The sequence below is a fragment of the Chiloscyllium plagiosum genome, chromosome 13, assembly GCF_004010195.1.
Source record: "Chiloscyllium plagiosum isolate BGI_BamShark_2017 chromosome 13, ASM401019v2, whole genome shotgun sequence".
NCBI classification, from domain to species: domain Eukaryota; kingdom Metazoa; phylum Chordata; class Chondrichthyes; order Orectolobiformes; family Hemiscylliidae; genus Chiloscyllium; species Chiloscyllium plagiosum.
The window spans coordinates 57242541-57257275 of record NC_057722.1 but is presented as its reverse complement, the minus strand read 5'-3'; the positions used below and the strand labels follow the sequence as shown (position 1 = coordinate 57257275).

The 14735-nt window shown below is 40.2% G+C and overlaps 1 protein-coding gene across 1 annotated transcript in view; it reads right to left on the bottom strand.

Annotated features, from left to right (window-relative positions):
• Window positions 1-14735, bottom strand: part of LOC122556083 (multiple epidermal growth factor-like domains protein 6) — a 297520-nt gene that overhangs the window by 22348 nt on the left and 260437 nt on the right. The window contains exons 23-27 of the mRNA XM_043702517.1: window positions 12029-12157; window positions 7553-7681; window positions 6063-6191; window positions 4968-5096; window positions 4740-4868 (exon numbers count right to left, since the gene is read on the bottom strand). Coding sequence (XP_043558452.1) covers window positions 4740-4868; window positions 4968-5096; window positions 6063-6191; window positions 7553-7681; window positions 12029-12157 — 645 coding nt within the window. The remainder of the gene's footprint in view (window positions 1-4739; window positions 4869-4967; window positions 5097-6062; window positions 6192-7552; window positions 7682-12028; window positions 12158-14735) is intronic.

Here is a 14735-nt window from a genome sequence, read left to right as displayed (position 1 = left end):
ATATAGGTCCATCCTACTCAACGCCTCACACAAGACAGTCCTACCATATCCAGTGTGAGAGTAGTGAACCTTCTATGAATGCCAATATATCTTTCCTTAGATAAAGGGCCCAAAACTGTTTACAGAATTCCATCTACAATCTGACAGTGCCCTGTTTAGCTGTGGCAAAACCTTCCTATTTTTATGCTCTATTCCCTTTGAAATAAAGGGCAACATTCTATTTGCCTTCACTATTATCCACTGAACATGGCTGCTATGTTTTTGTGATTTATGCATGAGGACTACCAAATTCCTCTGTGCTGTAGCTTTTTGCATTCTTCATTTAAGTAATATTCAGCTTCTCTATTCTCTATAAGTGTATAACCTCACATTTTCCCACATTATGTTCCATCTGCCAAGTTTTTGACAACTCACTTAACTTGTCTATATCTGCAGAGTCTTTGTATCATCCGCACCATTTGCCTTCCACATCCATTTGTCATCCACAAACTTGGCTATTGAACATTCTGTGATACTGTAAACGTCAAAACTTGAATAACTTTTTACAACACTTCCAAGTTTTGTGTCATCTTCAAACATTGAAACTGTCCCCTACACACCAAAATCAAGATCATTAATATGTATCAGGAAATGCAAGAGTCCCAGTCTTGAATCCACTACAAACCTTTCACCCATCCCAAAACTACCCATTCACTATTATTCTCTGTTTCTTTCACTCAGCCAATTTTGTATCCACACTGTTACTAACCCTTTTATTCCATGACTAGTAACGTACCACACAAGTCTTTTATACAGCACTGTATCAAATGCCTTCTGGAAATCTATGCATATTACATCAACAGCATTCTCTCTAGAGCCTTTGTTACCTCTTATAAACACTCCAGAAAGTTAGTCAAACACAATTTCTCTTTTAGGAATCCATGCTGAATCCTCCTAATCAAACCATCTCTTTCTCTGCAACATCTAATTCTTACCAAATAATTGTCTCTGGAAACTTCCCACCACTGAAGTTTTATTGCTAACACTCAAATGTTTGAGGCAAATATTACATAGGAATATAGGAATTAGGAGCAGGATTAAGCCATCTGGGCCCTTCAGTAATTTCATGATTGATGTGGTTACGATCTAAATTCCACTTTCCTGTCTGCATTCCACAACCATTGACTCTTACCTATAAAATTTGTATCTAACGTAGACTTGAATAAACATAAAAACCCAGCCTACACTGCAATAACTCAGAGGAAAAGAATCCCCCACATTGCTGTCTTTAAAGGGAGACATCTGATTAAAACATATCCCCTCCATTCAAGCTCCCCCACAAGAAGAAATATTCTCCCAGTATCCCTTGTAATAAGCCCCCTTAAACTCTTCTAAATTTCAATTAGGTCACCTCTCATTCTTTTGAACTTTAAAGATACAGGATTAATCTGTTCAGCTTTTCTTCATAAGATACACCTTTCATCTCAGGAATGAGTAAAGTGAATTGCTTCTAAAGAAATTATATCTTTCATCAGAAGAGGAAACAAAAGCTGTACACAATATGACCACATATTGACCACAAACACCCTGTACAGTGCAGTACAACTTTCCCACTTGCAATAAATGACATTATATTTTCTGTGCGAATGCCTTGCTGTTCCTCCATTATAACTCAATCTGATTCATATGCAAGGGCACCTAGATCCCTCTGTACCACCAAGTTTAGTGACCTTTCTCCACTTAAATAGCACACTGCTTTTCTATTCTTCTTTCCAAAGTGGAAAAGTTTACATATACTGACAACTCAAACTGTCAAATTCCTGATCACTCAACTTAACCTGACTATATCCCTTTGAAGATTTTTTACACCCCCTTGAGACCTTACTTTCCTACACATCTTGGTGTCATCAGCAAGTTTAGCTATTATCATTTGGCCCCTTACTCAAGTCATTCATATAAATTACAAATACTGAAGGATCCAACAATTACCTGTAACATTTCACTAGGTACAGCTCGCCAACATGAACAATAATTGGTCTCTACCCTCTGCTCTCTGTTAGTTGATCTAATATATTACCTTCTACATCATGTGCTTTCATCTTGTTTGTTAACCTTTCAGGAGGCACCTTATTAAATGCTACATGAAAATCAAAATATACCACATGTACCAGTTCCCCTGTAACCACCATGAATGTTAATTCTCCAAAATTCTTGAATAGATTAATTCAGCATGATTTCCCTTTCACATATTAGCTCAACCTGATCACATTGTGATTCTCTAAATGTTCCTTAATAATGGATTCTTGAACCTTCCCTGTGATATTTGTTTAAGGTCATTGTTTTCTGCCTCCCTCCTCCATTTTTCTCTTGAATAAAGATCTTACACTTGCCATTTTCCTGTCCAAGAATCCAACTATTTCTGAGTCTAATTTCACCTATTGAAAATGATAAAATTTTAATTCAATAAAATATGGGCTTAAAAACTATGTAACAATGTCAAGGAAAGGAAATCTACCATCTTTACCTGGTCTCGCCCATGTGAGATTTCAAACGCATAATATGATCTTAACTGCCTTCTGAAATGGTCGAGCAAACCCTTGGTTGCTGGATTAGTGGTGCTGGAAGAGCACAGCAGTTCAGGCAGCATCCAAGGAGCGGTTGCATCAAATCACTATAAAGCCTCAGCAAAAAAAAGAAAACTAGACAGACCACTCAGCATCAACAATCACAGCTCGGTCAGCCCTGCTGTTCTGCACATGAGTATCTGGGAACCTATGCCAAAACTGCAGACTACTAAAGCAAGAACCTGACACACTCAAGGAACCAAACTTTGCTGACAATATCCCAGAGTCAGCCTGTTATCCCTGGGTGTGTCGTGTCCCAACTGTATAGAGTCAGAAAGCTATTGAGAATCTGAGAAGGATGCCCAAATGCAGCAAAACCTGGATGACATCACACCTTGCGCTAATCAATGGCAAGTAATATTTGCATTACACAATGCCAGGCAGTGATCATCTCCAACAAGCGAGAATCAAATCATCGCCCTTGACATTCAATAGCATCACCATCACTGAATCCTCAACTATCAACATGCTGGGGGTTACCATTGATCGGAAGTCATACAAGTACTGTGGCAACAAGAGCAGGTCAGATGCTAGGAATCTGCTGACTCCTCGAAGCCTTTCCATTATCTGAAAGGCAGAAGTCAAGAGTGTGATAGACCACTCCCCCTTACCTGGAGGACCTCAAATCCAACAACACTCAGGAAGCTTGACACCATCCAGATCAAACAGCCTGCTTAATTAGCATCATATCCATAAACGTTTAATCCCTCCACAGCGAATCCTCAACAGCAGCATTATGCAAAATCTATAAGGCTCATTTGACAGCGGTTTCTCTGACCATTACTATCAAGAAGGACCAGAGCAGCAGTTACATGGGAACATCATCACTTGGACATGCTCCTCCAAGCCATCCAGTACTCCGACTTAGAAATATATTGCCCTTCCTTCAGTGTCCCTGGATCAAAATCCTGGAACTCCCTTCACAATGGCATTGTGGGTCTACCTACAGCAAATAGAAAGCAGCAGTTAAAGAACAAAAGTTGACACCACCTTCTGAATAGCTACTGGGGATGGGCACTAAATGCTGCCACAGCCAGTGGTGCCCATACCCCATGAAAGAATTTTACAAAGGATGTGACCATTGAAGGTAGAATCATTGTGGAAAAAGGTTGCCTCAGGCATCAGTAAGAAATGGCAGATCAAAATGTGAGAGTAAGGACAGAATTTTGTATTGGGCAGAGGGATTTGTTAGAAAGCACAGAGATAGTCAGAGACTTATCTATGATGAACCCCATGAGCACTTGAAGATAAAGGTTGTTCTAGTTTAAAGGAGTGAGTGGACAGTGATGAAAATTGACAGAAATGAGAAAGGATGTATTGTGGGTAAGTTTAAAATCAGTAAGAAGTAATAATTGCTTGATACGAAGGTTAGACAGGAGGAAGAAGGGATTCTATTCTATTCTGTGTTAAGGAGGTGATTCTTTTGAGGAAATTGCTTTGGGCTTTGGGGAAGTTGCAGAAGAGTCTTATGGAAGAAATAAAAAAGATTAGTTTACTTTCTGGTGGTAGTGATTGAATGATTAATGTTGTTCTCAGCCCTCTTAAACATTTTGAATATCTTCCTGACCAGATAAAACCTGGAACGCCCTTCCTAACTATGCTGTGGGTATCCCTCCAACTCACAGACTGGAGTGGTTTAAGGAACTCACCACCATCTTTCCCAGGGTAATGGTGGAAGCCAAAAATGTCGTCCAGCTAGCAATGTCCAGATCCTATGAATATTTTTTTTTAACTCATTCAAAAGCTGGGAAAAAGATCAGATAAATTAAATTATCAACAATTGAATGTATAGGTATAGACAGCACAACTTGAGGCAATAAGAAAACCTACAGATTTCTTCTCAATTCTGAAAACAAAACTATGTCAAACTCTTTGATATGTATTCAGAAGTACAATTGTAATATTGTAAGTTGTCTAGTTACATTCCACAGATGGCACATCAGTAGTCCTATCAGTATTCTAAACAGACAGGAAACCAAAGGATGCCCAGCTAAGGGTAACTTCAAGTTGAATTTGTAAATAGATTACTTATGAACTAGGTTTGACAGGGATCTACTGCACATAGCTACAACTCAGAGATCTTTTGTTTTAATCTGAAACGTAACCCTTATACTTATAAGACTGAAAATTACTTACGAGTCTCACACTTTGCTCCAATCCAGCCAGATCCACAAATGCACTCTCCAGTGTGTCGCTCGCAAGTTCCACCATTACTGCAGCTGCAGTATTGCTGACATCCTTCCCCATACCATCCATCTTCACACTCTAAAAAAGAAGTGCACACATCCTCACAGTAAACAATAATTTTGCATTGTTTTCCTTCTTAAACTAACTGCTGATCTTTAAATTGAATTCTGAGCTTACCAAGTTCACAAGCGATACCAGTCCACCCTTTGGGGCAAATGCATAACCCACTCACGTGGTCACACTGGGCTGTGTTTCTGCAGATGCAGAGCTGTAAGCAGTTCAATCCATAGGAGCCGGTGGGGCATCCTGTGGGAAAAAAAATATAGGATAAAAAAAAGTGGCAAAATAAAAAATGAAGAGATGATGAAATTTGAATTCAATATAAAATAACTAGAATTAAAAGCTGGGCCCAATGTTGATTGTTGTAAAAATCCCTCTGGTTCACAAATTCCCTTTTGGAAAGGAAAGCTGTCATGCTTACCTGGTCTGGCCTTTATGTGACTCTAGATCCATAGCAATGTAGTTGACTATTAAATATCCTCTGGATATTTAGGGATGAGCTATAAATACTAGCCTAGCTCATTGTGCCCACAACCCCTGAACAAATAACAAAAATTATGCAACTTACAGATAGTATGAATGACAGCATGACTCTATCACTGTAGAAAGAAAAAAAATCCTTTGATAAACTTGTTTTTATGAATCCAATTGAGTCTGAGGCAATCTCAATCTTCTTTCTCATGGACACAAATTTGAACATTAAAACTGTAAATTATTCACCATGAATTGCCATTGATTTGATAGTTTTATTGAAAGTCCACAACAGTCAGTGACGTGGAGAAGGATAATCCCACATTGTTGCAGTCAAGAAATACCTCCTTCATGGTTAACAAACAACCTTAATCTTAAGACTTTTCAAATTTGTGTTTGCCAGGACTTAGGGGACTTATTGGGCTTTTGTCAAATAATTATTTGTAATCCTTTGAATCATAAATTAAAAATTTCCCACATTCTCTCTTCCCTCCTTTACATCAGTTTGATATCAATCTGTCATTAACCATTAATTTTATATTAGTTTCAAATGAGAGTGGGAGGAGAGGTGGCAGGGAGCAACAATGTAGAAAGTAATATACTGGAGAAATGTTAATGCAATGGAATTGAAAACCAGACAGAGCTACAGAGCCACAGCATTCCCTGAATAGCTGCATTGAGGTGAATGTTGAGATACCATTGTAAAGTCCCACCCTCTCAATCCTGTTAATAGCTACTTACTTTGTTGACATGCAGTTCCAGTCCATCCAGGAGTGCACAGGCACTGGCCAGTCACATGATCACATGTTGCATTATTGGAACAGTTACAGAGCTGGCTGCAGCCCTTACCATAGCTCTGTCCTTGACATGCTGGAGATATAGAAAACAAAGGTGGAATACGGCATTCAGTCCACACTAAACAACAAGTAAACTGCACAGAAATGTGTTGTGATGTAAGCAATTTTCTCACAGAATTTCTAATTTTAGCTTGTCATTTTGTCAATGTATAGTATCAAATTTACACTAGCAGCACAGACACAGTTACTTTTGCTTGAACATGGGCTTGTCCAATTCCTTAATTCTTATAGATTAGATCAGGGCTCAGTTAGCCTAGTTGGTTGGTTATCATGTGGAGGTGCTGGTGTTGGACTGGGGTGGACAAAGGTAAAAACACACACACCACCAGGTTATATGCCAACAGGTTTATTTGAATTTACAAGCTTTTCGAGCACTGCTCCTTTGTCAGGTAGGGAGTGGGGCAGTATCATAGGACACGGATTTTATAGTAAAATATCAAAGTGTCATATAACTAATGAGATGTATTGAACAAACCTTGATTGCTGTTAAGTCTTTAATCACTTTGAATGTATTGCAGGTTTTGATTTATTAATATGTAAATTCTAGAACTTCTTTCAAGTCACATTCCTGAGATAAGTTTTTTTAAAAAAGTGATATCTCACCTCAGACAATACATTAAAGATGTGAGGTTAGAGTCTGTATGCATTCCAACCTTGAGTCAGACTGGTTTTATTTCTAAAGTAGGAATTTATAAATGTCACATGAACTGACTGCTTACAGATTGTGTTGTTTTTTTGTTTGGTGGTCAATTTGCAATGCAGAGTGATACCTACAGCATGAATTCAATTATTTTACCAGCTGAGATTAACCTTTCCCTTCACCCAAGGTCTGGTCATCCTCAGGTTAAACCATCTCCAGTCATCTCTCTTTAATGTGAGAGCAGCTTCTGGTCTGGTAGGACGACGGTGATTCGCCCTTTCATACATCAGACAGAAGCTTGCTGGTTATTGGAGTCCCTTGTAAGAACCACATTACAACAATCTGGTAAATAAAACAGATCAGTGCCCTTTCTTACCAGTAAGTATGATGTTACTCTCATATGTGAAGTCTGTGCCCCAGTAGTGAAATTTCCTAAGGATCAACAATATTCTCCCCAACGAAAGGGTGATATGCAGTGCTAACGATGATAATGTTCCGCTTATGGGGAACAATGTTTCATCTGCAGGTATACGTGCCACAGACACATACGTTCAAACACATAATGTCAAAAATCTCCAATGTAGTTACAGCAATGACCAAAAGCAAACAAATCCTTGCTACAAAGTTTCAGAAATTAAAGTGGCTCCTAAAGTTGATAGCCGTAACCTCAGCTCCAAATCTCTTTACAAATTCAAAACCAAATCAGCACCCTCTTCCCTTCAGAGTAAACTTACGCTGGTTGCACTGTGGTCCCAGCCAGCCTGGAGGACAGTGGCAAGCTCCAGTCACATGGTCACACCTGGCACCATTTCTGCAGTTGCACATCAGCTGACAGTCAAAACCATAAAATCCATCAGGACATACTGGGAGTGAGATAATAGTCATGGTTTAACAGCTTGGTCAGGCAAAGTAAAAGACAATTAGAATAATATCTGCAAATCCCAGCAACAAGGAAATCAATCAGAAATGATGAGACATTAAACAAAAAGACACTTTTATTCAATTACAGCATGTGCTATTCTGTCAGGTTTTCTTCACAAATCCCTCCCATGGACAACCAGATTATATTAGTTATTAAGGCTGGGTTGAGTGGGTGTGAGATGTAACAAGACAGTTCATCATGTGACTGCACTAGAAGGATGAAATCCACATAGCCATTGAGTAGCAGATTATAGCATCCAAACTGATCCTGCCATTTTCATGTGCCTGGCTGTTCAGAAGAACTGAATTGCTGTTATTTATAAACCATGAACTCATCATTCTCAGTGTCCACCAGAGGCTGCTGTCTACCACTTCTCTTACAAAAGTAATCCTTGGGTGATACTCACTTACAAAAAAGCAACATATTCACAGCAGAAATGGAAACTGCTGTGCCATTTGCCACCCAAAGTTATTATATTTACTTCTGTCAACTGAATAAATTAGTAGCTATGTTGTTCTCCATATATTATCACATGTCCATCTAACTTCTGAGGTGCACAGAGTACAAAAACAAAGAACCCAAATAAAGAAGCTTTGTAAAATAATACCTCAGCCTCAACTGCAGTATTGTATCCAATTCTGGGCATTGCACTTCAGAAAGAACATGAAAGCTTTACAGAAGATGCAGAAAAGATTTAGGAGAATGGAACCAGATGTCAGGAACATTTTTACCTGCAACATTTTATCCAGTTTCAGATTACTTCCTGGCTGTTCATAAGTTAGTTTCTCATATTAAATTAACAATCTATTTTTCACCCAGGGAGTAATTACATTGAACCGAAGAGAAACTATGGTACCAAGATTGGCTGTCTAGTCCAACATCCCATTATTGCTAACGAAATCAATCAGCCATCCACCCTCTTCACTTTACTATCCTGTTTCACCATATCCCTTTCAACAGTCACATACAGTAGTAAGTATGTCACAGACATTCCCTTTTGTTTTTCCTTCTCTTTTGCCATCTTTCCCTGTGTCTGTACTTATTTAAAACCTGCTTAGAATTGCTATATCACCCAGTTCTGGTGAAAGATCATTGACCCAAAATGTTAATTTTTGGTTTCTCTTTCCACAGATGCTGCCAAATCTGTCAGGTATTTCCATTTTCATTTCAGACCTCTATATTTATGTAAAGAAAATAAACTATTTTCCATACTTTCATGGTAAATTGGGTGTTATTAGACCAACAGGGTAAAGTACTTGTATAGATGGAGAAATTTGACCATTATGTGCAGATTTACAGATTAGAATGGAGCTATGTTGTTGTCAGACTAACACTTGTATTGTGTTTGAAGTCGTAACATCTAAACATGTGTTGTCCTGTGACAAGATGATAGCATTTGTGAGAAGAGCCAAACGACTCTGGTTTTCTCAATGTTTAAACAAAGGAAATTCGGGCACATCCAAGACTGGACATTGGGCAAGCAGTCAATAAATGCAAAAGCAGTAGAAGGGGGGCATAGCTTTAAATTGAGGGGTGATAGATATAGGACAGATGTCAGAGGTAGTTTCTTTATTCAGAGTAGTAAGGGTATGGAATGCTTTGCCTGCAACGGTAGTAGATTCGCCAACTTTAAGTACATTTAAGTCGTCATTGGACAAGCATATGGATGTACATGGAATAGTGTAGGTTAGATGGGCTTCAGGTTGTTATGACAGGTCGGCGCAACATCGAGGGCCGAAGCGCCTGTACTGCGCTGTAATGTTCTATGTTCTAAGGGTTGAGAAATGTGGAAGATTGGTTAATATTAGGTCCGAGGCAAGGCCCAAGAATCAACAGGATGTCAAGGTTAAAGTCAATTCAAACTGGAAGAGGCTGGGAACCTGCCGTGACCACATGGAGAATGTGGTAGGAGTGGAAGAGATGGTTTCACCTTTCTTACTGGTTAACTGAAGAAAATGCTCACAATTCCGAAATAAGGTTTGGATGTGTTGTGAGAAAGAACATAGAGGAGGTTTTGAAACAGTGGAGAGATGCTCTTGGAAAAAAAAAGTGAGGTGGATGCAGTTCAGCCAATTATGGTTATAAATGGCTAAGCTATAATTTTTTATTTAAAATCATATGCTTTTTAAATTACCGACATTGCCTTGACATCACTCCTTGCATTTATAATGGAACATCCCTGTTGCCTCTTCAACATTCTTTCATACCTTTTTAATGTCCCTGCTAGTCTCCAGACACTCCCTCATTGTCTCTACAACCACCTCTAGTTCTGAAAACCCATCTTAGACCTTGTTCCCCACACTTACAATTCTTTCACTTTGGATGCTTGTGCAACCCCTTTTTATATTCCAATATTAGAGGTTAACCCTTCTGAAAGCAAGACAAAATCCATTGGAATTCTTTCCATAAACCCTTCATCTGGACTTCCTCTTTCAACCCACCATTTTACCAAGGTTTTGACTATTTCTCCTAAAAATATCCTTTTCATTGGTATGTTGTACATTTTTGTCAAAGTGAGCTAATGTGAAGTACTTCAGGAAAGAATCTAAGTTTAAAGGGCTGTGTGTTTTGCTGGTGATGGCACTGGTGACTGTGAAGGAGCTAGCTGTGTCCCCGACGGGGCTGAATAGAGATGAATCACTTTACATCTTACTAATAGAGTGAATGAAACAGCTAAATCATATCCTGCAAGAACTGCATCCCATTCTCCCAATTCCTCCAGATCTGCTCGGACGAGGAGGCATTCCACTTGCGAACATCCCAGATGTCCACCTATTTTGAACAACGTGCTTTTCCTCCCTCTGTCATCCGGACAGCCCTCCATCACACCACCTCCATTCCCCGTTCCACTGCTCTAAACCATTCCCCCCATGCAATAAAGATAGAGTTCCCCTTGTCCTCACCTACCTTCCCACCAGTCTCTGCATCCAAAGCATCATCTTTAAACACTTCTGCCAACTCCAACTGGACCACATCACCAATAACATCTTCCCTTTCCTACCCCTTCTGCAAAAACCGTTCCCTTCAACAATTCTTGGTTTGCATCACTCTCCCCACCAAACCCTCCGAACTCCCAAGTACCTTGCCCTGCAACTAGAAAAGATGCAAAATTTGCCTGTACACCAGGCCCCTCACCTCCATTCAGGGCCCCAAAAAGTCCTTCCAGGTGAGGCAGAGGTTCACTCACCTCTCTTCCAACCTAGTTTACTGCATCAGGTGCTCCTGGTACTTCTCAACATCGGGGAAACCGAACATAAACTTAGGGAACAGTTCGCTGAGCATCGCAGCCAGGCCTACAGGGGCTGACCAGACCTCCCAGTCACCGCCCATTTTAATTCCCCTTCCCACTCCCTTTCCAACATGACCATCCTTGGCGTCCTGCATTGCCATAACGAACCACACCACAAATTGGAGGAACAACACCTCATCTTCTGCCTGGGCAGCCTACAGCCTGGAGGACTCAACACTGAGTTCTCCAATTTCAAATAATCTCCCCTCCCATCCCCAACTCCCTTCCTAACCCCTCCCCCTCCCTTCTACTCCTCCCGGCCACCAACTGGATTCATTCCTCCCATTGACCAATCAGGTTGTACTCTCTACCTGTCATCACCTATCCCCACCTCACCACCCTGCCCCACCGTCCCCTTTATCTGCAGCTCCCCCTACACCCACCCCCAGTCCTGAAGAAAGGTTACACCGAAAAGTCAAATTCTCCACCTCCTGATGCTGCTTGGCTTGCTGTGTTCTTCCAGCCTCCTGCCTGTCCACTTCACCACAATCTCAGGCAATGTGTTCCAGATCCTACATCCCGCTGCCCAAAGCTTTTCCACATGTCACCTTGGTTACTGATGAATATAACAAATAGGTGAAGCAGTAAAACTATTTAGTCCCTCATTCACCATTCAATCAGATCATGGTAATCTGATTGCTGCCTTAGTTCCACTTTCCTGTATGTGCCTCCAAAACCCTTGTCAATCAAAAGGCAAATTCAGTCTTGAATATATTCAATGACCCAGCCTCTGTAGCTTCTGGGGGACAGAATTCCAAATACTAATGATCCTCTGAGGGAAGAAATTCCTCTTCATCCCTGCCTTAAATGGAAGACTCCTCATTTTGAACCTGTGCCTGCTAGTTTGAGATTCCCCCACAAAGAGAGGCACCGTCTCAGCATCCACCCTGTCAAAGCCACCCAGAATCCTTGATTTCAAAACAGTTATTTTACCATTCTCTTTTAATTTGCAAGCGATTGACAACAGAGATGCTTGAGAATGGAAAATGAAAGGCTTACGTCTTTCACAGAAAGTTCCAGTCCATCCTGCTGCACAGGTGCATGCGCCACTGACGTGGTCACAAGCTGCCCCATTTTCACATTGACATCTGAACTTACATCCTAAACCGTAACTTCCATCAGGGCACTCTGCACACAGGAAAAATAGAAAGCCAGTGTGAGGATCTGTTCCATTGCTGTGCTGCAGATTAATGTGTTGCATCAGTTCAGTGTACAGTCTGCCCTGCCTTCCAGAGTCAGCTCACAATAAAGCCAACTGAATGAATGCAACCGTATCTGACATTCTGTTCATTTCGAAGTGACCAAAGGAGAATGTGATCAATGCATTACAAGCCAGCTAATGTTGAAAAGTCACACAATTTTATTGGTGAGAGATCTTACCTTGTGTCTTCAAAAAGTCCACATTACTTTTTCTTCAACACAAAACACATTAAAACACTTATATTGTTGCATTCAGTGCAACATCTCAATAGAGTTGAAGGAGGAAATGATTAAAGGAGCTGACCTGGGCTTTAGTCCAACAACAACAGAAAATCACAAATCTCAGAGGCTATAATTCATTTCATTCATGATCAGAACTAATAACTATTGTAGTTTGAAATATTTAAATAATGATAATTCCTGAACTTTGGCATATTAAGAAACTGCTGGAAAAACACAACAGGTCAGACTACATCTGTGGAGAGAAAGCAGGGTTAATGTTTTCGGTCCAGTAACAGTTCTTCAGAAATGCTGACTTTGCTTTCTCTCCATAGATGCTGCCTCATCTGCTGAGCTTTTCTAGCAATTTCTGCTTTTGTTTCTGACTTCCAACACCCACAATATTTTGTTTTTTTTTGACTGGCATATTAAGAATGAGCAGCAAATTCCAAATTCCAACTGGGAAAGCAGAATTGGAGAATGAATGTATTTAGTCTCAACGGCTTCAAAAAACAACACACTACAGACTAATCTATTTGACACAATGCATTTTAAATGACAAAAACCAAAATAACTGACGATGCTGTAAATTAGGAACAAAAAAACAGAAATTGTTGGAAAAGCTCAGCAGGTCTGGCAGCATCTGTGAAGAGAAATCAGAGTTAACATTTTGGGTATGGTGACCCTTCCTTAATTCTGAAAAGAGGCACTGGACCCAAAATGTTAACTCTGACTTCTCTTCACAGATGCTGCCAGACCTGCTGAGCTTTTTCAGCAATTTCTGTTTTTGCTATTTCGATGATGTTTTGTCTATATTTATGTTCTGTCTAACCTTATAGAGAGGACAAATGTTTGTTTTACATTAACTCTTGGGATAGGGGTATCACTTTCAAGATCAGCATTTATTACCGAAACCTAACTCTTGCTTAATAGGTGGTAATGAATCTCTTGAACTGCTGGAGTCATGTGATGTAGATATGCCCACTTATTAAAAGAGGGACTTCAATGGAGTAGAGGTCTTCTTGTAAGCCAAATTGTTTTGCAGTCAACCAGCAAAAGCTCACTGAAAAGAGGTGACATTAGCTCAATGTCTCATTTAATCCCCGCTCTAAGGAAAGCAATAGGTTTGACAATTGTACAATATTCCAAAGGCTGCAACAGAAATCAGGACTCTTTATAAATGCTTTACCATCTGGTAAACATTCTGAAAGTGTCCTTGTGAGGATGTCAGCTGAGATAAGCACCAGTGCCTGTTGTCACATCCATCTATCACACAAACAAATACTATGGTACATGATTTTCAGTGCTGGTGTGATACTAGGCACATAAGGTCTATATCCCAACAATTTTGGCTATTCAAAACAGGCAGAGTGCTGACCACACTCAATCACCCCATGTCTGCAAATCTCAGAACATAGTGGTCATTAGATGTGATTCTGTTATTGGACACAACTTACTAAACAATCCTGATTATACTAAGGTCTGTATTAAGATTATCAGGTGGGTTCACAATATGCTCAGAGAATTTAACAATATATATACGCAGGACCCTGTTCATTGCAAAGTAAAAGACCCTGTTTGTGCAATGTCCCTTTTTCATCTAAACAAAAGCTTAAGGCATAGTTATTCCCTGGTCCATTTGCTAATGAATCTGCACCCTTTTCTCGTGCAGTTTAACTATCGCTTCTTTTGAGATTTGCTACTCTTGCAATTTTGTCCTGGTAAGTGCAAGAGGGAAAGCTTCAAGAGTGTGTTTCTTTTAATCTCCAACAGTACTCAAATTCTGTACTAGCAAACAAGTTTTTGTCGTAACATCCTTAGCTATTCAACAAAGAATACATCAATGTTGGCAATTCAAATATGAAAAAGGAGAAAGTGAGGACTGCAGATGCTGGAGATCAGAGCTGAAAAATGTGTTGCTGGAAAAGCGCAGCAGATCAGGCAGCATCCAAGGAGCAGGAGAATCGACGTTTTGGGCATAAGCCCTTCTTCAGGAATGAGGAAGGTGTGCCAAGCAGGCTAACATAAAAGGAAGGAAGGAAGGACTTGGGAGAGGGGTGTTGGTAATGCGATAGGTGGAAGGAGGTTAAGGTGAGGGTGATAGGCCAGAGAGGGGGTGGGGGCGGAGAGGTCGGGAAGAAGATTGCAGGTCAAAAAGGTGGTGCTGAGTCCGAGGGTTGGGACTGAGATAAGGTGGGGGGAGGGGAAATGAGGAAGCTGGAGAAATCTGCATTCATCCCTTGTGGTTGGAGGACACCTTCCTCATTCCTGAAGAAGGGCTTATGCC